Source organism: Miscanthus floridulus, chromosome 11 (genome assembly GCF_019320115.1).
Source record: "Miscanthus floridulus cultivar M001 chromosome 11, ASM1932011v1, whole genome shotgun sequence".
NCBI lineage: Eukaryota > Viridiplantae > Streptophyta > Magnoliopsida > Poales > Poaceae > Miscanthus > Miscanthus floridulus.
Window position 1 is genome coordinate 87,243,029 of NC_089590.1, and position 27,161 is coordinate 87,270,189.

Sequence of the window (27,161 nt, forward strand, 5' to 3'; positions counted from 1 at the left end):
ACCAGAAATTATCAGTGAACAAACAAGGAAACTAAAATGCTGAGCATACATCCATCGCCAAACAGGTGGCAAGCGCTAGAATAGCATCTTGAGGTAGGAGAAAAAACACCTTAAGTAGCAACAACATGTGAAGGAACTGCTAATTAAAGAGTTCATATAAAAGAGACATTGAACTGGTATATCAACAAATCATGTGGTCAACTATAAAAGAGAAGATGAGCAATGATCAACCAAAGGCAACTCAGACTAATCACTAATGCCACTTGGTCGCCATAATTTCTAAAGTACAATCCAAAAAAACATACTAAATTCAGAGTAAGGGGAAGAACCAAAAACCGCCAGCATCTGATCACATTGACAACAAGCAATTGAATGAGCCTAGTTCTATAAACATATGTCCATGTAAGAACCATAAGCTAAATAATCTAAATCCACAAAATATCAAACATATCATAACAGGAATTGGAGATCATATTGCGAATTTTCGTTACCCAAATTACTGTATTTTGTATTACTACATAGCAAGCATGCTCTTCTCTGTATATATGTCTTTGTTTTCACATCCAGATCAGTAGAGACAAACAACGAAAACTTTATTGCACACTAAGCTAACAAGATAAGCGATGAACAGAGATCTACAAGGCTAATACAACAGTACGGCGAGAGACTCTAGTGAGCCGCGACCACCATGTCAGGCGCGCTGAGGAACTCGACGGGCAGATCGGAGCTGGGAGGCGGCGGAGCGAAGAGCACCACGGACTTGGCCGCCACGAGCTTCTTCCGCTGGGGGCACCGGGGCGCGAGGAGCCTCGACGCGGGCGCGAAGTAGGGCACGGCCGCGACGCCCTCGCCGTCTCCAGCCCCAGGAGAAGGCGATGAGGGCGACGCCGGCGCCGCAGCCGGCGATGAGGGCGGGGGCAGGCGGGTGGCGCGACTCCCACGGCGAAGCCTGGCGTCGCGGAGGCGGGCGAGTGCCCCGGGGCGGAGGAATCGGAGGTGGTCGCCGCTGGCGGCGGCGGACGCGGAGTGGAGCTTGCGGGTGGCTGCCATGTGGGCCCGGGGCGTTGGTGAGGGATGAATACGGAGACGGAATGGATTGCCGATTTCGTGTTGTGGTGGAGGCGGCGGGGAGAGCGGGGGGTTTTGAAGGGGGCTAGGGCTGTGCGCCTGAGCGGGAGGCGCGACGTTTGGGAGGGAAAAGTTTTGCGCGAACCGCAAGGTGTACGCTGTTGTTTGCCGCGTTGACCCGATGTCGAGTGGGTCCAGGAGCACGTGGGATCCACATGGCGGTGAGATTACCTGCTCACAGTTTTGGAGGGAATTTGGTGAGGGTGCGGACGCCCGCGGTTCGAAACGGAACGGCGGCGGCCGGCGGGTGGCGCACTAGCGCGTGAGGCGTGAGGCGTGAGGCGTGAGGCGTGAGGCGTGAGGCCGACGCGTTTGCGCGCGTGGCCGGCCAGATCAGCGACAAAGGCCGCAACGGTTGTATGGGCCGGGTGGTCGGAGAAGTTGTGTTCAGAGCTCACAGCTCTTTTTTTTCGGATTTTTTTTCGCGCTGGATGAGGATGAATGCCCATGGCCATGAGTTGCAAAAAGAAGAAACTTTATGACATGTTTAGTCTTTTATGAGGGTCCTTAACAAGCTAAAATTAAGATATGAGTATTGGTCTTCCATATGATTTGTAAAAAATCTTCCTATCGAACAAGACAAACATTGTCATGTGTCGACTCAACATTCCTATCGAACAAGACAAACATTGTCATGTGTCGACTCAACAATTGTATTGTAGTCTAAATTGGGTTAACCAAATGTTACTGATGATCGCCTCGACGGGAACTGTGACATGGTGACGTCAGACGTCTGATTTGGATCAATCTTGTTTTAAGTAGGCTTGTTCGGCTGGTATTAAAGTCGGCTGATAAGCCGGCTGAAGCTGATTTGTTGTGAGAGAAAAATAATTCTAGCTGATAAGCCTGATGATAAGTTCAAGCGAACAGGCCCAATTGTCCATCCACCATTCTTGGATTTTATGCACTAGGATATCTATATTTTTTGCGCAACAAGTTGGCATACTAAACTTGTAGCGTTCGTTTATTAACAAATATTAATACATGTAACATAATGTGTACCATGTTTATTTGTGGAGATGTTGGTGGTCGAATGATAGTTAATGATCTATGTGTGGCTAGTACTCCCTATATCCCTAGATAGATTAATTCCTAGAGTTATCTGAAGTCAATCCTTTTATATTTGACATAGTTTGTAGAAAAATAGAACATATATATCAAACCAAATAAGTATATTATAAAAATATATTTATGCAGTGTTTAATCATAGTAATTTGATTTTGTAAACCTTTGTGCTCTTTTTATACTAATCTGTCACACTAAAAAATTAATTAACTTAAGACAACTTTAAGAGTTAATTTATTCAAGAATGGAGGAACTATCTTAAATGGCGTGCCCCCCATTCAACAACGTCACCTATCCCCATAAAGATGGTCGATGAGCAACCTTAGAGGTTGAGAAAAGCTATGGCAAGAGGGCAATTGAAAAATAGAAGGCATGTTTGGATCAATTTGTGGTGATATTTGCACTCCACTATTTATGTCCTCAAGCCAACCCTATAGGTCTTTCTTAAATTGGTTGGGCCAAAATATCTTAAATACGCGTGTGGTGTGCCAACTACGCAACCTTGTTTGTAGGACCGACTTCAAGAGTCTCTTTATATTATTTCTTATTTATAGGATTATAGGAATAGAGTTTGATGAAAAATGCCTTCAAGCGATTTCTTTAATTAGATCTTTAAATATTGTCATCTTCTATTCTGAGTTTAGCTCTCTAAAGTGTGTACAAGATATAGATAAGTTATTAGAGGGTAAAATGATATAAAGAATAATTTTTATTCAAATAATTATTTAAATGGCGATTTAGAGAGCGAGTTTAAGAAAGATTCTTGTAGATGCTCTCTAAAGAACGTGCACATGCCCCATAATGTTTGGTAAAATAATCAAAGAATGATAGAACACACACAAAAAAAGTAAACCATACCAAATTCTACAAATTGAATAGTTGGATTTTGCAAAATATGAACACCAAACTATGCATTGAGTGCAGTTTTTTTCGAGAACTACGCAGTACAATGCAGACGCCCACAATATACACGCACACTCATCCCTATGAACACACGTACACAAACCCTACCCCTATAAACACCTTCAACCTACCCCAATGAGCACCTCCGAAGGACTGAGCCGACAGATCTCGAGATTCATGAAATCACCATAGACGTTTCACTGTCAACGGGGACGTCGCCTACCACTGAAAGCATAGCGCCGTTAAATCCTAGAAAAAAATCCAGAAAAATACGAACATCTGTACCAAGTCAAGGACTTAAACCCGAACGAACAGTTTCTACCGCCTTACCACCTGATTTATGATCAGCTCACCGGCAACACTCAAGATTTGAAAATAACTTTACTAAAGCCATCCAGATAGGGGATCGAACTCTCTAGCTACGTCGGATATTTCAGTGTATATATATATATAGTAGTGTTTCATCTTTACTTGGTGTAAAGACTCGAGACAGCGAGTTGCCTCGACCTTTCGCAAAGGGAGAGAGAACAAGAGACCAGAGTGGATTTAATTTTTCTCAAGAAATCGATATCTGTCTTTAGTATTCTGTCAGCCTGTTCGGGAGGCCGTATCGTATCGTGGATTATTTACTGCTGGCTGGTTTGGTGTGAGAGAAAAACAATGTTCCCGGCTGGAAATTTACGATCGTTTACGAGCAAGCGAAGGAAAGGGTTTGCTATTTCCTCCATTCAAAACTTTCCTCCACGATTCTTTCATTTGTTCCCGTTTCTATTTCCTTTGATTTTCCCGTGAACCAAACAAGGCCTCAATGTTTGCCTCCTCATCTTTGCCTGGCGTAAAGGCTCATTGGGTGTTTGGTTTGAGGAATAAACCCATCCTATATGAGGTGGTATATCATGAGCCAATTTTTCCTCAATTTTTGTGAAGTGACTCCATATTTAGCATATGAGAAATGAGATGAAGATACATCAACCTATTCCAATTTTCACAAACCAAATAAAAAAGTGAGGAGTGAGAAGATGGTGAACCAACACATTCCTCAAAATAAACACCCTATTAGTGTTTGGCTCCTTGCAGTTGGATAATCAATTACTACTTCAAGTTTCATATGGCAAGCTCCTTTACCCTCTCAAGAAAAGCGTCTGCACACACGTCGTATATATGGTTAAAGCAACCAAAATAAGCACAAATAACATTTATATGTTTACTCATCCTTTTTATTTAAACTCATCAGATTATCATGCGTTTCGATTATTTTGTACTTATATGAAATTTGGAATGAACCAAATTTAAATGCCAACATGCATACTCACATTTGGAAGTCTTCCATAAAAAATCAAGTATGTTTCAAACTGTAGTTCATTCGGATTTGTCACAAGTCAAAACTCGTTAACTTTGATAAATAAACAGGAAAATACACCAACATCTACATCATCTATTTTTTTACATTAAATTCCCCATAAATCGTGTTTTAATAAAACATTTATTTTGAACTTATAGACGCTACTATGTTTTCTCCCTAAAAACTTGATCAGTGTATAAATATTTGACTTCAAACAAAGCCAAAGTACTATTTTTTGAAACAGATGAATTAAACATCATTAAGGGCCTATTTGGATCACTAGCACTAGGTTGGGGATAAAAAATCGGCACAATTTAGCCAAAATTGGCTAACTAGTTAGCTACAACTGGTAAAACAGTTTTTAGCCCTCCTATTAGATGCATTAGAGCTAATTTTAGATAATTTTGAGCTAACAATTAGTATTTTTTATCTACGTGCCCTAAAACGTGCTAACAATTAGTCTTTTTATCTAAACGTGCTTCTTCTCTTTTACGGTCGCGAGTAGCTAACAATTAGTGTTTTATCTAAACGTGCCCTAAAACGTGCTTCTTCTCTTTTACGTGCACAAAGTGCATGTTTCTGTGTCTATACTACCGTAATTTGTAATTTCACGATCATATTTTTTGTTAAAAAAAACTACTACACCCATATCTCTGCGCGTTGCGGGCAGATCTGTGGTCGGACACAAGACACAACCCAACCACGCCTGGCTCGGTCGCACCAGACCCAAGCCCGACCCATCACCCTGAAGCGCGACTACAGCAGAAGTGCAGAACCGTCCGATCTCGGATCCAACAGCCAAAACCCGCCATCCTCGAAGCCCTAGCGCCGCCACCCTATATAATCCTCGCCCCTCTCGCGCGCTGCGTTCCCATTTCCCCAACCCCCCCAATCCTACCGGCGGCGCAGCATCACCACCACCACACGAAGATGGTGAAGTTCCTCAAGCCCGGCAAGGCCGTGATCCTCCTCCAGGGCTGGTTCGCCGGCCGAAAGGCGGTGATCGTGCGCGCCGAAAGGCGGTGATCGTGCGCATGTTCGAAGAGGGCACCCGCGACCGCCCCTACGGGCACTGCCTCGTCGCCGGCCTCGCCAAGTACCCCAAGAAGGTGATCCGCAAGGACTCCGCCAAGAAGACGGCCAAGAAGTCCCGCGTCAAGTGCTTCATCAAGCTCGTCAACTTCACCCACCTCATGCCCACCCGCTACACCCTCGACGTCGACTTCAAGGACATCGCCTCGGGCGGGCCCGACGCGCTCTTCACCCGGGACAAGAAGGTCGAGGCCTGCAAGACCGCCAAGTGCCACCTCGAGGAGAGGTTCAAGAGCGGCAAGAACAGGTGGTTCTTTACCAAGCTCCGCTTCTAGGTGCCGGGCGTCCCGCATAGTGACTACTTTAGTTGTCAATTTATTGTATCGGGAACCCTTTAAGCTATCTCTGTTTTGCTATTGCCATGAAGGCTTCGTGCTTGGTATGGATCTCGAAGAAGGTTTTGTTAAAAACATGTCGATGATGTGTTAAATGATGCGAAAGAATACATCTGGTTGAAAATTTGTTCAGAATCACTGCTTGTGATGTGCTGTTAATCCTGTTTAGAATCACTGCTTGTGATGTGCTATTAATCTTCTACGTTCTTAGTCTTGCGGGTCTCAGATTTTGTTGATGCATCTTATAGTTCTATGTCACTGAATGCTCCTTGATTGACATGTGAGTGATACCTGATGGTTTACAGTCCTTTATTCATGAATATAATGGAAGATGGAAATGCATCTTTCTAGCTGGAGGGGTCCTTAATCGTTGGGTAATTAACACTTAAATTATGTTGATTCATCAAAAGGACTATGTTTTCCTGGATAGTTACTCTTTGAGTTTGTTGCTGCCTCTGCTGGTACCTGCTGAGTGTTCATAAAAGGACAATTCAAACAGTCGTTTCAATGGTGGCGAAATCATATCATATAGTTGTGCACTTCTATGGATTGTTGGCACTGAATTGAAGACTGGTAATTGCTTTGATTAGTAATTCTCTCTTTGGTCTAAGCTCTGTGGAGCATACTACTTACCTATGTACTAGTCATATAGTGCACCATTGAATCCCCAATCCACGAAATATACAATGTTTCTGCACTTAACATTATACCATTAGAACATGGCCATGTTGTGTTTAACCTGTGTTCTAGTTGTCATTTGCATTGCTTTAGTTTCATCCATTAGCTTAATACCATTAGAATTTTTTGTTATGTTGTGCTTATTTAGGTTCCAATTCCATTAATTCACAACATTACCAACCTGTGATAAGCCAACAGCAAATTAGTGTTGTCAGTTGTGCATTGTGCTACTCCAGTGGCAAAGCAAACCTAAAGATTGGGCGTTTATGTTTGTAAATATATGTATTCATGAAATTGGTACTGGCCATGGTATGTTTCCTGCCTATTTTGTGACTTCTGAATAATTTGCAGTAACACTGTCGATTTAGATCAAATCATAATTGAAACACTCCTACCATTATTCTTAGTGTCTGAAGATTAAATATTTTCACAAGTATTCGCCATTAATATTTGATCGAATATGGAGCTTGGGCAGAACTCTGCCTATGTTGTCTCAACATAGCAGGTTCCAAGCCCTGTTAAAGGAGGAGGGTTGTGATAGGCGTGGTGAGACAACGTTAAATTTAGCCATTCTAATGGAGATGAAACCTGAAAGAAAACCGTTGGGACGTAACCCTCTTAGCGACGCGCCATATCGAAACCCGGGTATGGTGTTAAATGGGCAAGGGCTGGGTCGGCACCCTCTTGGTGACACATCGTGTCGCGATCTGGGCATGGTGTCAAGCGAGCAAGGATCGGGTCGTCACTTTCTTAGTGGTGCGCTACATCGACATTCGGGTGTAGTGAAAAATGAGCAAGGGTCTTCACATCTGAGTCGATGGGTGCGAAGGGTAAGGAAGCTAGTAACTTTTTATAGGAGGAGATCTTAATGGACATGTAGGTACTACAAGTGTAGGTTTCGAGGCAGTTCATGGAGGTTTTGGGTATGGTAGTAGGAATCAGGAGGGGGAGGAAGTTCTAGAGTTCGCGATAGCTTTTGACCTAATGATAGCCAACACTTTCTTTAGAAAGAGATAATCTCATCTAGTGACCTTCAGTATCGGACAACACTCTAGCCAGATTGACTTTGTCCTCGCAAGGAGAAAGGACAAACAAGCATGCTTGGGTTGCAAGGTGATACCAGGGGAGTGTTGTTTCTCAACATAAGCTTTTGGTGGTAGACTTTCGTTTTTAGGTGCGTGCCCGTAGGGATAAACAAGCTAAGATTGAAAGAACATAGTGGTGAAAACTGAAAGGGAAGACGTCAGAGGTATTCAGGGAAAGGGTTATCAAAGAGGGCTCTTGAAAGGAAGAAGAGGACATAAACAACATGTGGGAGAAGATGGCAACCAACATTCGGATGGTGGCCTCAGAGGTGTGTGGAGTAACCAAAGGGCTATTAAAGAGAAGAAAGAATTCTATAGACGCTTGTACCATGACAGGAGTGTGGACAACATAGAGAAGTACAAGGTGGCAAAGAAGACTACAAAGCAAGCTGTAAGTGTGGCAAAGGGTAGAGCGTACGAGGATCTTTACCAATATTTAAGTACGAAGGAAGGAGAGAAGAGCATTTATAGGATGGCTATGGTTCATGAGAGAAAGACGAGGAACTTCAACCAAGTTAAGTGCATTAAGGATGAAATGGAGCATCTTTTGGTGAAGGAGAATGAGATCCGACATCGATGACAAGAGTATTTTGACAAATTATTCAATGGTGAGAATACGGACACAACATTTCTCTTGGATGACTCTTTTGATGACATCAATAGGCACTTGTGCGGAGAATCCAAGAATCTGAGGTCAGAGAGACGTTGAAAAAGATGAAAGGAGGTAAGGCAATGGGGCCGGATGGTATCCCAATCGAGGTGTGGAGATGCCTCGGGGATATAACTATAGTATGGCTAACCAAGCTGTTCAACCATATTTTTCGATCGAACAAGATGCCTAACAAGTGGAGAAGTATATTAGTACCGATCTACAAGAATAAAGGGAATATTCAAAGTTATACTAATTACTGGGGAATTAAGTTGATGAGCCATACTATGTAGCTATGGGAGAGAGTTATCGAGCATCGCTTGAGAGCAATAATGCGGGTCTCTATAAACCAATTTGGTTTCATGCCCAGAAGGTCAACCATATAAGTCATTTTCTTAATAAGACAAGTTATGGAACGGTATAGGGAGAAGAAGAAGGACCTACACATGGTTTTTATTGACTTGGAGAAGGCTTATGATTAAATACCAAGGAATGTTATGTGGTGGGCTTTGGACAAATATAAAGTCCCAACGAAGTACGTTAGGCTCATTAAGGACATATACAACAATGTTATGACTAGTGTTCGAACAAGTGATGGAGACACGGATGACTTCCTAATTAGGATAAGACCACATCAAGGGTCAGCTTTGAGCCCTTATCTGTTTGTCTTAGTGATGGATGAAGTCACAAGGGACATAAAGGAGACATCCCTTGGTGTATGCTTTTCACGGACGATGTAGTGCTAGTTGATGAAAATCGGACATGAGTAAATCAGAAACTGGAGTTATGGTGGGAGACTTTAGAGTCCAAAGGTTTTAGACTCAGTAGAACTAAAACTGAGTATATGAGATGTGACTTTAGCACTACTACTCGGGAGGAGGAAGACTTTAGTTTGAAAGGTCAAGTAGTGCCTAGGAAGGATATTTTTCAATATTTAGGATCAATGCTACATAGAGACGGGGATATTGATGAAGATGTTAGCCATAGAATCAAAGCAGGGTGGATGAAGTGACGCCAAGCATCTGGTGTCATATATGACAAAAGGGTACCACAGAAGCTAAAAGGCAAGTTTTATAGGACGACGATTAGACATGCTATGTTGTATAGTGCAGAATGTTGGCCTATGAAAAGACGACATGTGTAACAGATAAGTGTCGCGGAAATACGTATGTTGCGTTGGATTTACGGTCATACAAGAAGGGATCGAGTTCGGAACGATGATATACATGATAGATTAGGGGTAGCACCAATTGAAGAAAAGCTTGTCCAACACTGGTTGAGATGGTTTGGACATGTCCAACGGAGACCTCCAGAGGCATCGGTGCGTAGTGGAATCCTAAGCCAGGATAGTAACGTGAAGAGAGACAGAGGAAGACCGAAGTTGACTTGGGTAGAGGCAATAAAAGAAGACTTGAAAGGATGGAATATACCCAAAGACTTAGCCTTAGATAGGAGTGCTAAGAAAACAGTTATTCACGTGCCTGAACCATTGCTTCTGCTGGGTTTTAACTTTAGTCTACGTCAATTTATTTGAGACTTAAAGACTTTGTTGTTGTTGTTGCTGCTGATGGAGCTTGGGCAGACCATGTGAATTTCCTTTGATTCTTCAAATGAGTTTCAAATGAGGCTTGTTGGTATGAGACTACTTTACATTGGCAAAGTACAGGTTGCGGTGATTATATGAGATAACTACAGTAACAGTTGTATTGCATTAGCCATGGCGCCAAGTGATTGGGCTTACAGCTTGCCCCTGCCCTTGTTATGGATATTATGGATGCTAAAATTCTGCTGGATAACAATAACTGTCTATTGCTTGCTGTATTGTCAGTTATGAACTTGCAATTGTTACCTGTCATGCTTCTATCCAGTGCATTTGCGACTTGTCAGTTGGAATACTCCATTACTGAATGTCTAAGGTATCAGGCCGCAGTTTCCCCTGCTTGAAGAGTTGCACTTGTTCAAACTTATATCTGCGTCGAGTTCTGATTTGATGCTCTTGCGGGCGTCGGGGCTCTAGCTTTCTCCCCAGCAACTTCTTTGCATCAATCAAACGCACAACTAACCACGGAGCCATCGACTAGGCCATGGGTACTGTGTCTAGTCTCCTGTGCATCAATGCATTGCACGCTACGCTCCGGGTGCAGATGGCTTTCGTCAGTCTCGTCTCCTCTGGTTGCAGAAGCAGAGCTGCTGAAGCACGTAGAGATCCCAAGTCCCTCAAGCCACTTTGTTACTGCAATGTTTGCAAGGCTGGGCTGATTCACAGGTGCACAGGCCTTCTTGACTTTGATAGTAAATGTCCAGAATAAGGCATGGTATCTTTCGTAGTCCACGGCTTTCTAAGTTTCCATAACATAGGAACAGATTTTCGCATAAAACATTAATAACATGATGAAAGTAAGGGACCATAGACATAATAAGAGTTGCACAAGAATAATTAAAACACTGGAAATGATAAAGAAAAACACTGGGAACTGCTTAGGCTGTCTCCAACAGGAGACCTAATGCGGAGGCCAAACCTAAAATGAGTCTCCAACACAATACATATAGCCTCTAACGGAGCACCTATTTGGAAGACCCATTTTAGGTGTCACGAGAGGTATAACCCAAATCTGAGTATCCTCTCTCCTGACTCCTGAAGACCTATTTGTAGAAAGGGTTGTCTTTTGGGTCTTGTTTTAGAGAAGACCAAAAATAGGTATTGAACCCTTTATCTGTAGCGCTACCCAAAGAATAAATAAGTCTTCTATTTTGGATCGCGGTCGTTGAAGACAGTCTTACAAAAGGGATGCATTTTGTCTCAACGTTGCTGCTTGTTTGTCTATATTGTACATCATGATGGATCTCACAATAGCCTATCAGATCGAACAATAACACCAAAACTAAAGCAAGATACAGAAGCAGCAAAGGCTCCAGACAGCCCACAAAGGCCAGCCCTGTCCCTTTTCTTTCTAGCCCTTGTTGTACATGCATTACAGGTTACTCTAAAACGGGAAAAAACAAAGCATCTAGGTACTCCTGACATTATTCCTCGGATTAAATTCTAGGTTTACAATGTTTCGCCTTCTGGTTCTGGAATGCACTAGATCTTCTGCTTGAGCACCTGGCGGAGCTGGACCTTCTGGCTCTCCATTCGTGCCTCCATGAGCTTTGCCTTCAAGCTGTGCTTCTGGGACGTCCGCGGGTACTCTATACAGCCCTTGAAGCCCCGGTTGAATTGAATGTTCATCGAGTCCGGCGAGCTCCACTGCTCGACGCTCGGTGGACTGAGTCCTATTTCTTGGACGCCACTTTCAACAGTGGAATAAGTCCCAACTGAGAGCCGTACATTGGATGATCTTGCATTTACCGTTTCAACGGCATCTTTCTTGCATATCTCGCTGTTCTTTGGGCGGGACGATTTCCAGAGCTTTGAAATGGCTGATTCTTTCTTCTTGGGCTGGTTCATGCTTGTCAGGTAGGTATCAGCTAAGTCATCCTTGAGCTTCTCATTCTCCATATACTCGAAACCATTTTTGCTCTTCCAAGAAATGCTTCCGTCGCAGATCTTGTTGCTGACTGAAGGTTTGCTTCCATCAGGTGAACCACTTGAACCCTGCATATCTTCATGGCTTATTGTCTCCCAGCTGCTGCCATCTTCAGTGTCGTTTTCATCTTTAGGGCTTTTGTTTGAGTATGCCTTGGCTTTCTTTTCAAGGAATATATCGGTCATTGGGCTAGCCTCTTGAATTTCTGATTCACATTTGGCAGAGGTATTCTTGTAGCATGGCTCAATCTCCTTGATGACAGGCTCCTCACTTGGACGCAGCTCTTCAAAAATGGAAAATATGTCTTCTGATGCTGGTGGTGGCTCATATCTTAATTCAGCATCTTGGGCTCTGACTGACTTGGTTGCCTGTATTATGTTCTCTGCTTCCTCTACTACTGTTATGTCGCCATTTGCAGTACTGCATTCAGCAATAAACGCCTCAACATCCTGTTGCAGTTTGCTCAGCTGTGTGTATTTTGCGTCGAGAGTAAGTTTTGCATCAACAAGCTTCATCTGCACCCGTTCTTCACGCCACACCTCAGCCATCTGCAGCATCTTCCGCTCCTCGTCTACTTCCTCTCGCAGCCTCAGGGAGTCCTGTTTCAAGGCCTCAATCTCAGCTTTGTCTTCCTCCACCTCTCCTGCTAGCTCGTTGCACACCTCCTCAGTGAGCTCACGCGCCTTCCTTTCTGTATCATACTCTTGTAACAGCTGTTTTGCTGACATCTTAGCCTCCTTCAACTCATTAACGAGTTTCGAGTTAATCATCTCCAGACGCCTCCGTTTTTTCTTCTCATGGTCAAGGTCTGCCTTCATATCTTCAAGAATAGCACGCACCTTTTCATGCTCCCTGTTCCTCCATGCTGCTTTCTCCTCTGCAAGTTTCTTGAACAAGTGGTCAAGCTTCTTCTTAGCTGACCGCCGCTCAGTTTCCAGCTCACTTATCCTATCGCGTGCTTGCTGGAGCTCCATCTGGAGGTTAGCAACATACACTGTGTCTTGCTGCTCATTAAGAAGATTTAGCTGGCTGGCTATCAGATACGCATCATGTGATTCCATTCCCTTTATGTCCCCAGGCTCCCACTTTGTTGCCTTCTCCATGGTAGTAACAGGCAGCATAGCAGAAGTAGCATGAAGTTGTACCTGCAAAATTTGTTTTGTCAAACTGTCAATGATCTTACAGGCTTATACAAGTAAAAGCAGGTAATGAAAGTCTTGTGGGTTATCTCTCCCACCTTGTGGAGCTCTCCACTCTTCCTCTCCAAAACAGATATGGGGCTTGAAACCTCATTCTTCAAACTCTGGTGATGACCTGAAGTGTTCTGCTTCAGAAGCTGGACTTGTAGATGCCTTGGGATATGCTGTCACATTAGGCACATATCAGAATATGACACTTTTTTTTTTGGCAGAATAGCCATTTTGGTCCCTCAACTATTATTCGAGGCTCAGTTTCCTCCCTGAACTTTCAAAACGGACGTTTTAGTCCCCAAACTATACTTTTAGGCTTAATTTCATCCTAGAAATATGAAGATGATCGTTTTAGTCCTCAAACTTTGCATTTTGGGCTCAGTTTCATTTATAAACTATGAAAGTGTATTTTGTTCTTTAAACTTTTATTTTCAACGCAACTTTGTCTACGTTCTATGTGGAACGCTGCACTATTGCACCTGGTTAGCTCTAACACCACCAGCGATTGGAGATAGAAAAATAATATTCATCCAAAAACTCTTTCGTGGCCATTAATAATTCCAAACTGTTATTTTTAGTGTTACCTTATAATGGTACCATTTATATATATCCGACTAAATGATATTTGTGGGAGCAATTACAGTTGCATCGAACACTATTTATTCTTTAAGAATACAACAACAACAACAACAACAAAGCCTAAAAGATATAGTGTTATTCTTTAAGAATACACGGATAAATTAAAACAATAGCAGATCTATAATTTTGATAATTTATGGATGAAATTGTGCCTAAAAGATAAAGTTTTTTTTTTTGAATAGACAAAATTGAGTTGAAAATAGAAGTTAAATGGACTTTGAAAGTTTATGAATGAAATTGAGCCCAAAATGCAAAATTTGAGGACTGAAACGATCATCAAGGATGAAACTGAGCCTAAAACTAAAGTTTGAGGACCTAAATGGCTGTTTTGAAAGTTTAGGGATGAAATTGAGCCTCAAGTAACAGTTGAGGGATCAAAATGACTATTGTGCCTTTTTATAAAAAAAAAAGAAGACAAAAATGAATTAATAACATTTTTATAATAAAGTTTACTTCCATGACTGTTCCATGATTAAGCATATCTATCCAGAGAGTAGCACTGGATCTGCACATGTTCATGTTGCTATTTCGTAAACTGTGACTAGAAAAGAACATCACAGACATACTACGTTTAATACAAAAAAAAATGAATTTTCAGTAGACAGTTTCAAAGAACAAGGAGAATCTATAGGGGCCCAAACAATCATCACGTGGAGACCCCTATCAAACCGAATCATATACAGAGAACCTACATGAATCATATACAGAGAACCTACATCTATTGCGTCGGTAACATCGTCATGTTTGTTGGCTAGCATTTTCATCCCAACCTAAGGGCTAAAGCTTCAGAATTCAAAACGATTTCCTGGAAGGGCACTAGGATGGTCTCCAATAGCATGAGACAAGCAGCTAAACAGGACCACGTGCTCCTGAACCCAGTATCAGTGTTTGTTGCTGCAGGCACAAGAGCTGAGAGCCATTTTGCCCGATTCGGAAGCTCACACCCTGACAGGCCTTTGACGATCCAAATTCCAAGCTCCACTCTGAATCGGGCTAAAACTGAAGGTGCACACCCGCACTGATGGCCAGGCCAGGCCAGCCAATGAGCCAATGAACCACAAAAGGCTAAAACGCACGGGCAGTGCATTTGTGATTGCACGGGCAGGGGCATGGAGACTACGAGAGGATCCGATGATTGGGCCCCATACATGTTCAGGAATCACATGAGGAGATCCGGGCACAGGACAACGCTGCGCCTGTTGGATGGATGGGTAAAAATTCATGGGAAGAGGATCACGGCCACCGTACCGTGCCTGCTGCACGGCCGCCTTCATAAATGGCCATGCTTCAGCGCAACGCATCTAACGTCCAGGCGAGTACTAAATGCGTCGACATGGCAATGCGCAGTGTGTGGTAGTGCTGAGGATTCATTGAGGAGACTTGGTTCGTACCAAGATTTGACTACGCTAATCGAGTTTAGGCGAATTAAGCAGCTCAAATTAGCAAAAATGGAAGGGTGTCAGCCCAAAACAGTGCGAGAGGTCTATCTATGTCCTAGAGCACCAACGTAGCATGTGTTCTGACTACAAATCTCAACAGTTGTGATTCAAAAGCGTATAAACAGTAGGGGGGACAAGGAAAATATCTTTAAAGCGCACATTTTTATTCACTAAACACCAAAACGATGCTCCTACGCATCAATGAAAATGGCACTAGGAGAAGCTGATGTACAAGAGCGCACAAAGCACGGGCCCGGCGCCTCCTATTGGCCGCATCTCAACACCAAGCCGAAAACGAAACAAACAAGCTAGCTGGGGAGCAGGTGCTGAAGCAGCACAGCATGAACATACCTCGACACCCACGCGGACCCTGCTCTCGCCGCCGCCCCCGGCCACGGCCTCCGGCGGGCGCAGCCGCCAAACCCCAGCCGCGAGCCTCCGCACCGACACCTCCCTCGCCTTTGTCTCCCGCGCTTCGTCGGCGGCGCCAGCCTTCCTCCCCTCCCCACGCCCGCCGGCCACGTCCCATTTCAGCAGCGGCGTCGCGGGCCCGCTCCGCCACCCGCCGCCGGGCGCGCCCGCCGGCGCCTTAACCGGCCTCCGTTTCAGGCGCCGCGGCGTCCGGAGAGACGGCGCCGCGGCCGGGGCAGCGCACGAGGCGGCGGCGGAGCGGTTCCTGGAGCTCATCTCCGGCTGTGGGTCGGGACGGCCCGCGCCGGCGGCAGCATCGGGTGGGGAGCAGAGCACAACAGGCGGACGCGCAGAGCCGCGGAGTGCGGGCGACGCACGGCGCACGCGGAGCGGTGTGCGAGAGGCAGAGGCTAGACCGCTAGAGAGACGTTGGGGGTGGCCGGGTGGGGTGGGCGTTGGGAAATGGAAATGCGTCGGTGTTTCGAGTTGCCACCGGTATTAAATTTTTTTTTTGTCCGTCTAACTTGAATAGTGTATTAAGAGGACACGAGGTTTATATAGGTTTTGATAGAATCTTTCTACATTCAGTTCGTTGCTGCTGCTCGTGTTACTAGCGCTGAAAGTTCGTAGTAAGGGTTCCAAACGATCGAGAGAGATAAGTCCCAAGTCTCTGGTAAGAGGATCGAACGGATGCCGAGAGCTCGGTCGCTTCCCGGCTGTGTGCTTGTATGTTCTGGTCGGTTCGGGGTTCGATGGATTCAAGTCCCAACTGATGCGATGTGTTACGATGCTTTTTATGGGACGCCCTGCTTTCTCTTTTAAAGGCAAGGGAAAGCACGAGTTACAGTAGATAGGAAAGAGGGGAGAAGGAGAAGAAGTCCTCCAAAATCGCCAGGTCCTTCTTTTCCTTTACGTGGGTCCCGTCGACCCTCATGCGCAGGCGTCGTCTCCCGGTCGTGGCGCTCCACTCCGTCCTGGCGGGCATCGTAGTGAACTGACGCGCCTGTCAGTGCTCGTACGAGGGTTAGGTAGAACAACACCGGTACGCGCTGATGTTGTTCCTAATGTGAATCCCAGGTATGGCCCGTCATGGCCACGGGTTATATCTAGGCGTGCCGGTCACCTCCCTGGTGTCAGAGTTTTGATCCAGGCCCATTCGCTTGGACCTAAAGTGGTTGGCGACGGTATGGGTCTTCGTCGGGCCAGACGGATCCCCCGGCCTTAGGGTCGGTCGAGGCGGAGTCCCCCCCAGAGACCGGGCGAGGTGGAGCCAGCCCTCAGATGTCGAGCGAGGCGGAGCCTACGACCTCGATGTCGGACGAGGCGGAGCCAGCCCTCAGAGGTCAAGCGAGGCAGAGCCCGCGACCTTAATGTCGGGTGAGGCTGAGCCCGCCCTCAGAGGTCGGACGAGGCGGAGCCAACCCTCAGTGGTCGAGCGATGCGGAGCCCGCGACCTCGGTGTCGAGCGAGGCGGAGCCCGCCCTTAGAGGTCAGGCGAGTCGGAGCATAAACCCAAGGGTCGGGCAAGGCGGAGCCCGCCCCTAGAGGCTGGGCAAGGCGGAGCCAGCCCTTAGAGGTTGGGCGAGACAGAGCCCACGGCCTCGGTGTCAGACGAGGCGGAGCCTGCCCTCAGAGGTCGGGTGAGGCGGAGGCAGCCCTCAGAGGTCGGGCGAGGCATAGCCCGTGACCTTGGTGTCAGGTGAGACGGAGCCTGCCCTTAAAGGTCGGGCGAGGCTGAGTGCAAACCCAAGGGTCAGGCGAGGCAGAGCCCGCCCCTAGAGGCCGGACAAGGTGGAGCAAGCCCTCAGAGGTTGGACGAGGCGAAACCTCACGACCTGGGTGTCGGGCGAGGCGGAGCCTACCCCCAGAGGCCGGGCGAGGCGGAGCTCGCCCTCAGAGGTTGGGCGAGGCAGAGCCCGTGGCCTTAGTGTCGGGCGAGGCGGAGCCCGCCCTCAGAGGTCGGGCCAGGCGGAGCCCGTGGCCTAAGTGTCGGGCGAGGCGGAGCCCGTCCCCCGAGGCGGAGCTTGCACATCTAGGAGTCGGTTGGAGCTATGTTCGCGCTCTTGACTGCTCGGATGAATCAATGTTGATGGTTATTAGCTCATCCTCTATGGATACCCTAGTATTGGTCCTCGACCGTAGCCCCCGAGCCTACGGAGGAGTAGAATACTCCTTCGAAGGCTTTTCTGAATGGGAGGAATCTGAAGGCCTCGGCCTTCTTTTGTTGCCCACAGCGTGACCTGTGGGTGGTGATTCCCTTTCCTCGAGCCCCCTCCTGTAGCAGGGGTCTGGTCGAGGATCGGTTCGTCTTTATGATTGTGTTCCCTTAAGCATTTTTTCGATAAAAATGGAGGAGCTGAGCCGTGCCACGATTTTCCTTTAAGGACGAATTATGGCACCCGACGAGCTGTTAATAGGCTAGTCTAAGTGGGGCCCCCAGTATCCTGTTCGTGGGGATCTAGCTTGAGTCAGCTTGGTGACTGACCCTAGATTCTCAGCGATCAATCCATATAGTTCTGGGTCCGTTCGATCGGTCTCGAGGGCTAAGTACCTTTCTTCAAAAAAACCATGGATTGTAACCGACCGAGACTCGAACGTGGGTCGAGATGCTCATGGAGCTCGTGCGCCCGGGTACTAGCCGCTAGCAGGCCCATCCCTTTCTATCTCTCACCCTAAAGGCACCTAGAGCAGTTGTCGAACCCATCGATGGGCCAACCTACGAACTCCTAGGCCCAGTCGGGCCATAGAGGCGCTTTTAGATCCGTATTTCTCTTACTCGTGATGAGTCGTGGCCCGTCCGGAGAGGCAAAACATGCAGTGAGTTTTTTGAGGGGACGGACAGAGATTGCGTGCGCACGTCCCACGATGAGACATTGTGGCAGATAATGGTAGGTGCGGAGATCTAGGCGGGCGGTTGGTTTTCTCATATCCGTCGCCCCTATAAAACCAAAGGGTTCACCCCTCGGATTCCATACCTTCCATCCTTGCCTTCACATCCACGACCACTGCCATTAATCGCTCAGGTTTCCTGTCTCCTCATCCTAGCGGTCGCCAAGCTCATATCCATCCGCCCCCATCTCCAATGGATCCATGGTGCCGCTCTAACATCACCTTCCAACGCATGGAGGGCCTTATCCATCGTAGTCTTCTCCATGTGCGGACCACGGCCGAGGAGTGGCTGCTGCTCGGCGAGGAGGACATGTCGTCGCCGCCTGACGGCTATGTGGTGTCATTCACCCACTTCTACGAGCGTGGGTTTGCGACCCCCGCCCATAGATTTCTTCGAGGGCTGCTGCACTACTACAAGATCGAAGTGCAGCATCTTAATCCCAACGGGATCCAGCACATGGCGGCGTTCATCGCCCTATGCGAGGGGTTTCTAGATATCAGCCCCCACTTCGATTTGTGGAGGTACTTCTTCGCCGTCACCCTCTAGAAGAAGAGGGAGAAGAGCGGTAGGTAGGAGCTGCACATGCCGATGGGGTGCACCGGCATCTAGCTCTGGAACAATTGGGTCAGCAAGTACCCATCGATGCGGCTATCAATGTCCAACGAGGGGTGGCACTCGTAGTGGTTCTACCTCAAGAACGATGCCGTCGCCCCTCTATCGGAGTTGACCGAGCGCCTGATCGAAGAGGTCCTGGAGTCATGGAGGAAGTGGGGAGTCCTAGAGAAGGACAAGAAGAAGATCTAAGACCACATCGCCACCATCCATAACCTCAAGGAGAATGGCTTGAAGGGGTCGGGCATCATCGGGGGCCTACCACGCAAGGAGGGTGGCGCCGTTGATGATGTACACGCTCCCGCTGTACACGATGGCGCCTGAGGCGTCGTTCGATGGAACGGTGCTCACCGAGGGGGCGCTCCTCAACTCTGAGATCACGCAACGCATCAAGGAGGCAATGGAGCTCTCGCGGGACAATGCAGGTGGCCCCCTCGATTTCATCTACCCAGTGTCGGGACATCCTCCGATGCGGTCGAAACTAGGCCACATTGTCTTCGTAAGTTTACCTTTCTCATGCCTTCTCTTCAATAGATTTTCCAACCTCTTGATACTAACTTTAAGAGGGGTGAGACAAGTCGAGGGACCTCATCTTCATGGATCACCCGGCGTCGTTGCCAAGGGATTCGTCTGTGAGGGCAGCCGAGAAAGGCGAAGGAGGACAAGAAGAGAAAGAGGCAGCGAAAGCTACAGACATGGGAATGGGGGGAGGAAATCGACAACGACGATGACGATGATGATGGTGATGATGTCGAGTGGGACATCCTAGAGAACGAGGATGCACTGACAGGTATTAGTTCATCCTTGCAGAAGTCGAGACCATTCCCGTTCCATGGAGGAGAGGGTATGTTCGTGGAGCTAGCGGAGGCGGGACGTACCGTCTACCTCCCTCAGGAGTCAATGGGGGCGGGCGGCTCTACTGCCACGCCTAAGATGTCAGTGGAGGTAGGTGGCTCTACCATCGTGCCCCAAGAGTCAAGGGTAGCGAGCCCCTCTACCTAGGAGCAGGGGATGGGCTCTAAACGGCCTCGCCACGATGAGGCGAAGCAGAGGTCAGGGGTTCGCTCCCCAAATGCATCTGCCACCCGATGGCGTCAAGGTGAGTTATCAGTTCCTCTATTTTTTTTCTATTTTAGTTGGATTTCATCACGGCTTATGCTTTTTGTCCCTTGCAGCGTCGACAGGCAGCGCAATCCTTTGGCACCAGCGCCGAAGAAGTGCGTCGCCCTCCAATTGAGGTGGCAACCATCGGCTGGTGTTGCACCCGTTTTGGGCAGGAGCAGAACCAATATGACTATGCTGTCAGCCAGTTGGACACTATCCATGGTGGTGCCTATGCCCTTGACGGGACGGGTGGACGTAGGGATCAAAGGGTGCCTTCGAAGGTCATAGAGCAGCCGGTGATGGTCACGATACCACTACCAACGATGAGGCGGATGGGGCTGTCGACCGCACTAGTGGTGCCAACCGTGGTGGGTACGACATAACCAGTCGTGACCCCCCAATGTAGGTGGAGGAGGCAGCGGTCATGACAGATGGGTCACGATCGGATGCAACCGCAGCAGCGCCTGAGGCACTAGTGCGACCTACGCCATCCACGGCCCAAGAGATGGCGTCTGGCATGGGACGGATAGAGGGGGACATGGCCGAGGGGTCCTTGGGAGTCATGGTGGTGGTAGAGAGGCCGATAGCGCTTGGGACTAGTGGGGAGTCATCCCTGGCACTGACGTTGGTAGGCAACGACTCGCCCGCAAGGGGTGAGCCCCTGCTCTGGTGGACAAATCCGTAGGATCCAGTGTCGACGCTCTTCACCCTCGACAACGACGCTAAGAGCATAGAGTGGGAGAGCCTCAATGTGGGGACCACATCTATGCTGGAAGCCTTGGACCATGCTAGGGGTGCCTTGCGCAACATTGTCATTCCCTCTAGATGGGTATTCGCCTGATCCTACTTCTTGCCCTTTTCTTTCTCTATATAGTTTTTGTATTCTGACCATTGTTTCCCTGTAGTCCCACATAGCTCGCAGCTAGGGGAAGTCTTGGTTCCTTCATTAATAGAAGGAGACCTAGGACTTCCTTGTCAAGGAGGCACAGCTACGCGGGGAGGTGACCGCTCAGCTTATTGCCGCCCAGCAGAGGATGGCCAAGCTAACTCCCCTCGCCGAGGAAGCAGATAGTCTTTGGTCGTGGGTGGCTAAGGCCCGTCGAGACACTGACGAGGCTGAGAAGGTGTTCAAGGCCTATCGACAAGATCACAGAGGGATGATGAGGAGGCCACTCAGGTCAGGAAGGAGCAGGACGAGCTGCTCTAGAAGGACATCGAGACTTACCAGTGGATCCTTAACCTTTTGGCCGAGGTTGAGAAGGAAAGAGAGCTAAAGTTGGGGGGCAAGGAGAAGCTCGTGGCCCTAGAGAAGAAGGCAAGTCTAGATGCCATGGCAGTTACTCGGCTGTGCAAGGAGCATGATGAGCTGCTCCAAACCATGGAGAGGCTCTGCTCGGAGCATGGTGTGGCCCATGAGTAGCGTGACTAGGCCTTTTGAGAGCATGACCAAGCCTGCCAAGAGCACGATGATGCAGAGCAGAAGGTCGGCTCCCTCTAGGCCGAGCTCAGAAACAGGATGACCTAGAAGCTGGAGACCAAGAGCATTTCTGCTAGGCTGGCCATGGACCTTGCCGAGGCAAGGAGGAATCTTCAGGCGAAGAACGACGAGCTTGGTATCCTAAGCGCCGCCCTCGGAGTGGTCTACGATGACCTTGAGGTGGTATGGTCGGAGGGGACCAGTTCGCTCATGGCCTATGTTGTCGAGATCATGACGCGGGAGCGCCAGCTCAAGAGGATTGCCCTTCACACTGGGGTCAATCAATCCTTCATGATTGCTCATTCTCACTATCGGGACAGCATCAATCTAGAGACGATGAGCCACGGCCTCACGCCTGGCTATGAAGTCCATGAGCTAGAGGAGATGGAAGCGGTAGTGGCTCCCCTTTTGCAAGACCTGGCGAACAGGATCAAAGGCATAGTTCTTTCCTAGAGGGGTTAGTTAGTTTAATTGGTCAGTTGATCATTCTTGTAATCAGCGGAAAGTGCCGACCCTTGTGTATCATTTAAAAAAACTTGTTATTTTGTTTCGTTTGACCAAGTTTGTTCTTTTGTTTTGGTGTGAACAGATTTGTTTTTCCTCCCTTTTTATGTGTGAAAAGGGGTTCATGCGTTCCGACCCTTCCGTTTATTAAGACTGTAGAGCTCAAGGTGTTGGAGGGAAACTCTGATCACACTGGTAAGCAAGAGTGTCGTAGCCGCTGGGGCATAGGTTTCTCTTCGTCCAACCAGCCTTGCTTAGTCGTTCGTTTCCGCAGACCTTGCTACTAGGTTTAACATGAGGAAGGGTGTCGGGTGTGGCGACTGTTTTAGAAAGGGTGTATGTGTACCCTTATCAGCCCCCAAGTGAGGCTCGACCCCTTGCCATTGCTGGAATCAGGTGTCACTAAAGATCGAGGAGAGGATAGCAAAACTAGTAGGGGAAAGCATCTCTTGTTTTTTGTGTGTACCCCCTCCCTAGGATCTGAGCCATCGTTCTATGACCACGTGTTCGGTCTCCTTGCGAGTCCAACTTTCCTCGAGCCCCCACGCGTAGCAGGGGTCTAGCCAAGGGTCGGCTCGTCTTTGTGATCATCGCCTCGTCTGTGGTTTTTGTGACTGGACGGGTTGAGCTAACGTCACTTGCCTCGATGGCTCAAGTGACGTGCTCAGTGAGCTCGCTATCGAGCATGTTTGAGTGGAATCTAGGTCCATCATTCATGATGGGGTCGGCATAGCCCTTATGTGGCATTCTGCTGCTCCTTAAATCGCCTCTCGGTAGATGCCCATGTTGCTCTAGAAAGCAACTCAGGTGGCCCACTGACCTCCCCTCAGTGGAGATTCTATGGGCTCAGCTCGAGGTTAGGATCGAACAAGAAGGTTGAGATGACCCTATCCGCTTCTGAGCTGGTCGGGCAGAGGTCGCTAGGGCTCATCTGTGTTTTCTCCCCTGGCTCTGTTCGACGTGAGGCGGCCACGAGCCCTTCGTGGGCCAGCCTTTGAACCCCAGTTAGGTGGATTCCCAAGTTTAGGTTGGGCGGCTCGAGCCCTCGAGCCCCGTGGGGCTCGGTGGGGGTCAGTCGTGTTTCATGCGTCACCCCGTCTATGGTTTTTGCAACCGAAGGGGCTGAGCTAATGACACTTGCCTCGATGGCTCGAGTGTCACGCTCGGCGAGCTCGCTAACGGGCATGTCCGAGTGGAATCTGGGTCCGTCATTCGCTGATGGGGTCGGCATAGCCCTCATGTGGCATTCCACTGCTCCTTAACCCACCTCCTGGTAGATGCTCGTGTCACTCTAGAGAGCGACTCATGTGGCCCGTTGGCCTCTCATCGATGGAGATTCTATGGGCTTGGCTCGTGGTTAGGATCAAACGAGAAAGGTCTAGATGTCCCTATCCGCTTCTGAGCGGGGTCAAGCAAGGCTGTTGGGGCTCATCTATATTTTTCTCCCTTGGCTCTGTTTGATGCAAGGCGGCCTCGAGCCCTTCACAGACTGGCCTTCGAACCTCGGTCGGTCGCTGCTCATATCGAATGAGACGACTACCGCTTCGTGACCAGATGCGAAGCGTTGTGATGCAGCAATTGCATATGCAATGCTTGGATGTATGGGATGAATGTATGGATGAATGAAATGAATGAATGAATGCATGCATGAGAATGGATGAATGAATGATCATGCAATAGAAAAGAAAAGTGGGGGTCAGTAAAGTTACCTCGATGGCTAGAGTGACGGATTTAGGGAGCTCTTACCGGATATGTCTGTGTGGGGTTTGGGTCCATCGTTCGTGATGGAACTAGTGTAACCTGCATGGGGTATCCCACCGCTCTCTATCCATCTCTCGGCAGTGGCTCAAGCTGTTCGATCAACTTTAGGCGATCTACTGGCCTCTCCTCGATGGAGATTCCATAGGTGGGCCCCTCCAAATCCTTCCTGGGAAGGCAGAGGATAAAGCTTGGAGTGCGGGCAACAAACTCATATCATGTTGGTGAGCAAAAAACGCCATAGCTGTCGAGGCATAGGTTTCTTGAAGTCCGACCAATTTGACCCAGCGTTTGTTTCCACACACCTTGCATTTAGGTTTTAGTATGAGAAAGGGGTCAAGCATCGAGAATGTCTACCAAATAGACATTCTTGCCAGCCTCTGAGCGAGACCTGACCCCTTGCCATTGCTGGGGTCGAGGGCTCGATAGCGAAATTAATGCGCATAAAGTAAGGGTGACTCATCTCTCGGTAGCGGCCTGAATCGTTCGATGGAATTACCTCAATGGCATGAGTGATGGGTTCAGGGAGTTCTTACTGGATATGTTTGAGCGGAATCCAGGTTCGGCATTCATAACAGGGTTGGCATAACCCATGTGGGGCATCTTGCTACTTCCTACCCATCCCTCGATAGTGGCTAAGCCGTCCGATCGACGTGTATTGCCCCGCTGGGACAGGACTTACCTACGAAGATAGAGGATGAGAATATCCCACGCAAGAATTTAGTGAGGCAGATAAGCCAGGCGATGAACTTGTTTCATTATAGCCAAACAACTTTTTAGCCCTTCTCTCCTTTTTGTATAAAAAGGTTAGTGCATTCTGACCCTTTCCATTGTTAAGGTCGTAAAGCTCGGGATGCGGGTGAGCAAATTCTAATCACGCTAGTGAGCAAAGGCGCCATAGCCGCTAGGGCATAGGTTTCTTATAGTCCAACCAGTTATACTTAGAGCTTATTCCCACAACCCTAGCTCCTAGGTCTTAACGTGATAGGGGGTCAGGCACTGAGAAAGTTGGCCAGGTGGACAAACTTTTAGACGTGCACCGACACTTTTCGTGACTAAGGCCCAAAAAACCTGGGGTGTGGAAAAAACTCTGATCACGCTGGTGAGCAAAGGCGCCATAGCCACCGAGGTGTAGGTCTCTTGTAGTCCTACCTGTTTTACTCATCGTTTGTTTCCACAAACCTCACTTCTAGGCCTTAACGTGAGAGAGGGTCGGGCGTAGAGAATGTCTACCGGATAGGTATGCTCTTATTAGCCCCCGAGTGGGGCCCGAACCCCCGCCGTTGCTAAGGTTGGGTGTCACTAAAGGTCAGGGAGTTTGATAGCGAAACTGATAAGAGAAAGTGTGTGTTTATTAAGGGTCAAAGCGACGTAGCTGCTTGATGTTCCAGGCATTAATGAAGACTCCGCCATCGATGGTCTTGAGCTTGTAGGCACCTGATCAGAGCACCTTCATGATGACATATGGTTCCTCCCACGACGGAGAGAGCTTGTGGTGGTCCTTGTTGCTTTGGACGAGGCAAAGGACGAGGTCTCCAATGTTGAAGGCCCAACCCACACTCGACGGCTGTGGTAACGGTGCAACGCTTGCTGGTACTTAGCTGAGCGGAGGAGGGCAATGTCGCGTGCTTCATCCAGCTGGTCCATGGCATCTTTAAGGGATGCCTCAGCTCCCTATTCATCATACGCCCTGACCCTTGGCGCTACATAGTCAAGGTCGGTTAGGAGGATAGCCTTGGAACCATAGACCATGAAGAACGGTGTGTAGCCGGTGGCCCAGCTGGGGGTCATCCTTAGGCTCCAGAGCACCACGGGAAGCTCTATGACCCATCGTCCACCAAACTTGTTCAACCTATTAAAGATCCTAGGCTTGAGTCCCTGTAGGACCATGCCGTTTGCGCGCTCGACCTACCTATTCATGTGGGGCTACGCTATGGCGGCCCAATCAATGCGGATGTGATATTCATTGTAGAATTGGAGGAACTTTTTCTTGCTGAACTGTGTGCCATTGTCTGTGATAATGGAGTTTAGTACTCCAAAGCGATGGACGATATCAAGGAAGAACAACACGGCTTGCTTGGACTTGATCGCGGAGATCGGTCGGGCCTCTATCCACTTTATAAACTTGTCTACGGTGACAAGCAAGTGGGTATAGCTCCTGGGCGCTCTTTTAAGAGGTCCGACCAGATCGAGCCCCTAGACCATGAATGGCCACGTGATGGGGATAGTCAATACATATTCTCCATTTCCCATTCTTCTTTCGTACAAGGACGGGATTGGCTAACCACTCTAGGTGGTACACTTCCCTAATGAACCCTGCCACCAATAGCTTTGCGATCTCCACACCAATGGCCCTACATTTCCCCTCATCGAAGCGACGTAGGCACTGCTTCACCGGCTTGGAGCCTAGCCTAATCTTCAAGGCATGCTCAGCGACTTCTCTCAGAATGCTCGGCATGTCCGAGAGTTTCCACGCAAAGATGTCTCTGTTGGCGTAGAGGAAGCCGATAAGCGCACTTTCCTATTCGGAGGAAAGCATGGTGCTAATGCGCACCACTTCGCCCTTGGAGTCGTTGGGGTCTATGAGGACCTCCCTAGCATCCTCCATTGCCTCGAAAGACTTGACCGACCGCTTAGGGTTAGATGCTTCTTCGGTGACCTCCTTCCCGATGGCCGCAAGATCCTTGGAGGCAATGATTACTGCGGCATGATCGTAGCACTCTACCTCGCATTCATAGGCGCGCTGGAAGGAGGTGCCGATGGTGATGACCCCACATGGTGTCAGCATCTTCAACTTTAGATAGATATAGTTAGGGGTGGCTATGAACTTCGCATAGCATGGATGTCCCGGGATGGCATGGTAGGTTCCATGGAACCCGACCACCTCGAAGGTGAGGGTTTCTGTCCTATAATTGGATGGATCCCCAAAGGTGATGACTAGATCAATCTGTCCAAGTGGCATGGCCTACTTTCCAGGCATGATGCCATGAAAAGGTGCTTCGATCGGTCATGCATGTGATCGGTCGATACCCATGGCATCAAGCGTTTCGACGTACATGATGTTGAGGCCGTTGCCTCCATCCATCAGTACCTTGGTGAGCCACTTTGTGCCGATGATCGGGTCGACCATGAGCGGTTATCTCCCTAGTTGTGGGATGCTCTCTGGGTGGTCGGTCCGATCAAAGGTTATGACGGACTCCGACCACTGGAGGAAGACAGGCATGGCTAGTTTGGCCATATAGACCTCGCGGCACGTGAGCTTCTAGCGGCGATTGGAGTCGTAGGCCGCCGACCCTCTGAAGATCATGGGGTAGCCATCCAGCATCAGAAAGC

The 27,161-nt window shown here is 48.3% G+C and overlaps 3 protein-coding genes and 1 pseudogene across 3 annotated transcripts; 1 reads left to right on the plus strand and 3 right to left on the minus strand.

The window, feature by feature from the left end:
- Positions 1-489: 489 nt before the first annotated feature.
- On the minus strand, positions 490-1,096 carry LOC136490625 (uncharacterized). Its single transcript, XM_066486834.1, has one exon. The coding sequence runs from the start codon at positions 1,048-1,050 to the stop codon at positions 670-672; it is 381 nt and encodes a 126-aa protein (XP_066342931.1). The 5' UTR covers positions 1,051-1,096; the 3' UTR covers positions 490-669.
- Positions 1,097-5,368: 4,272 nt separating this feature from the next.
- On the plus strand, positions 5,369-5,805 carry LOC136490678 (large ribosomal subunit protein eL27x-like; annotated as a pseudogene).
- A 5,355-nt stretch (positions 5,806-11,160) lies between these two features.
- Positions 11,161-15,950, minus strand: LOC136493755 (uncharacterized protein At5g41620-like). The gene is made up of 3 exons (XM_066489902.1): positions 15,424-15,950; positions 13,042-13,167; positions 11,161-12,949 (listed from the first exon to the last, which is right to left on the minus strand). Exons 1-3 carry the CDS (start codon positions 15,757-15,759, stop codon positions 11,360-11,362), a joined length of 2,052 nt encoding a protein of 683 aa, XP_066345999.1. The 5' UTR covers positions 15,760-15,950; the 3' UTR covers positions 11,161-11,359.
- Positions 15,951-26,349: 10,399 nt separating this feature from the next.
- LOC136492363 (uncharacterized) lies at positions 26,350-26,958 on the minus strand. The gene is made up of 2 exons (XM_066488410.1): positions 26,885-26,958; positions 26,350-26,734 (listed from the first exon to the last, which is right to left on the minus strand). Exons 1-2 carry the CDS (start codon positions 26,956-26,958, stop codon positions 26,350-26,352), a joined length of 459 nt encoding a protein of 152 aa, XP_066344507.1.
- Positions 26,959-27,161: the final 203 nt, after the last annotated feature.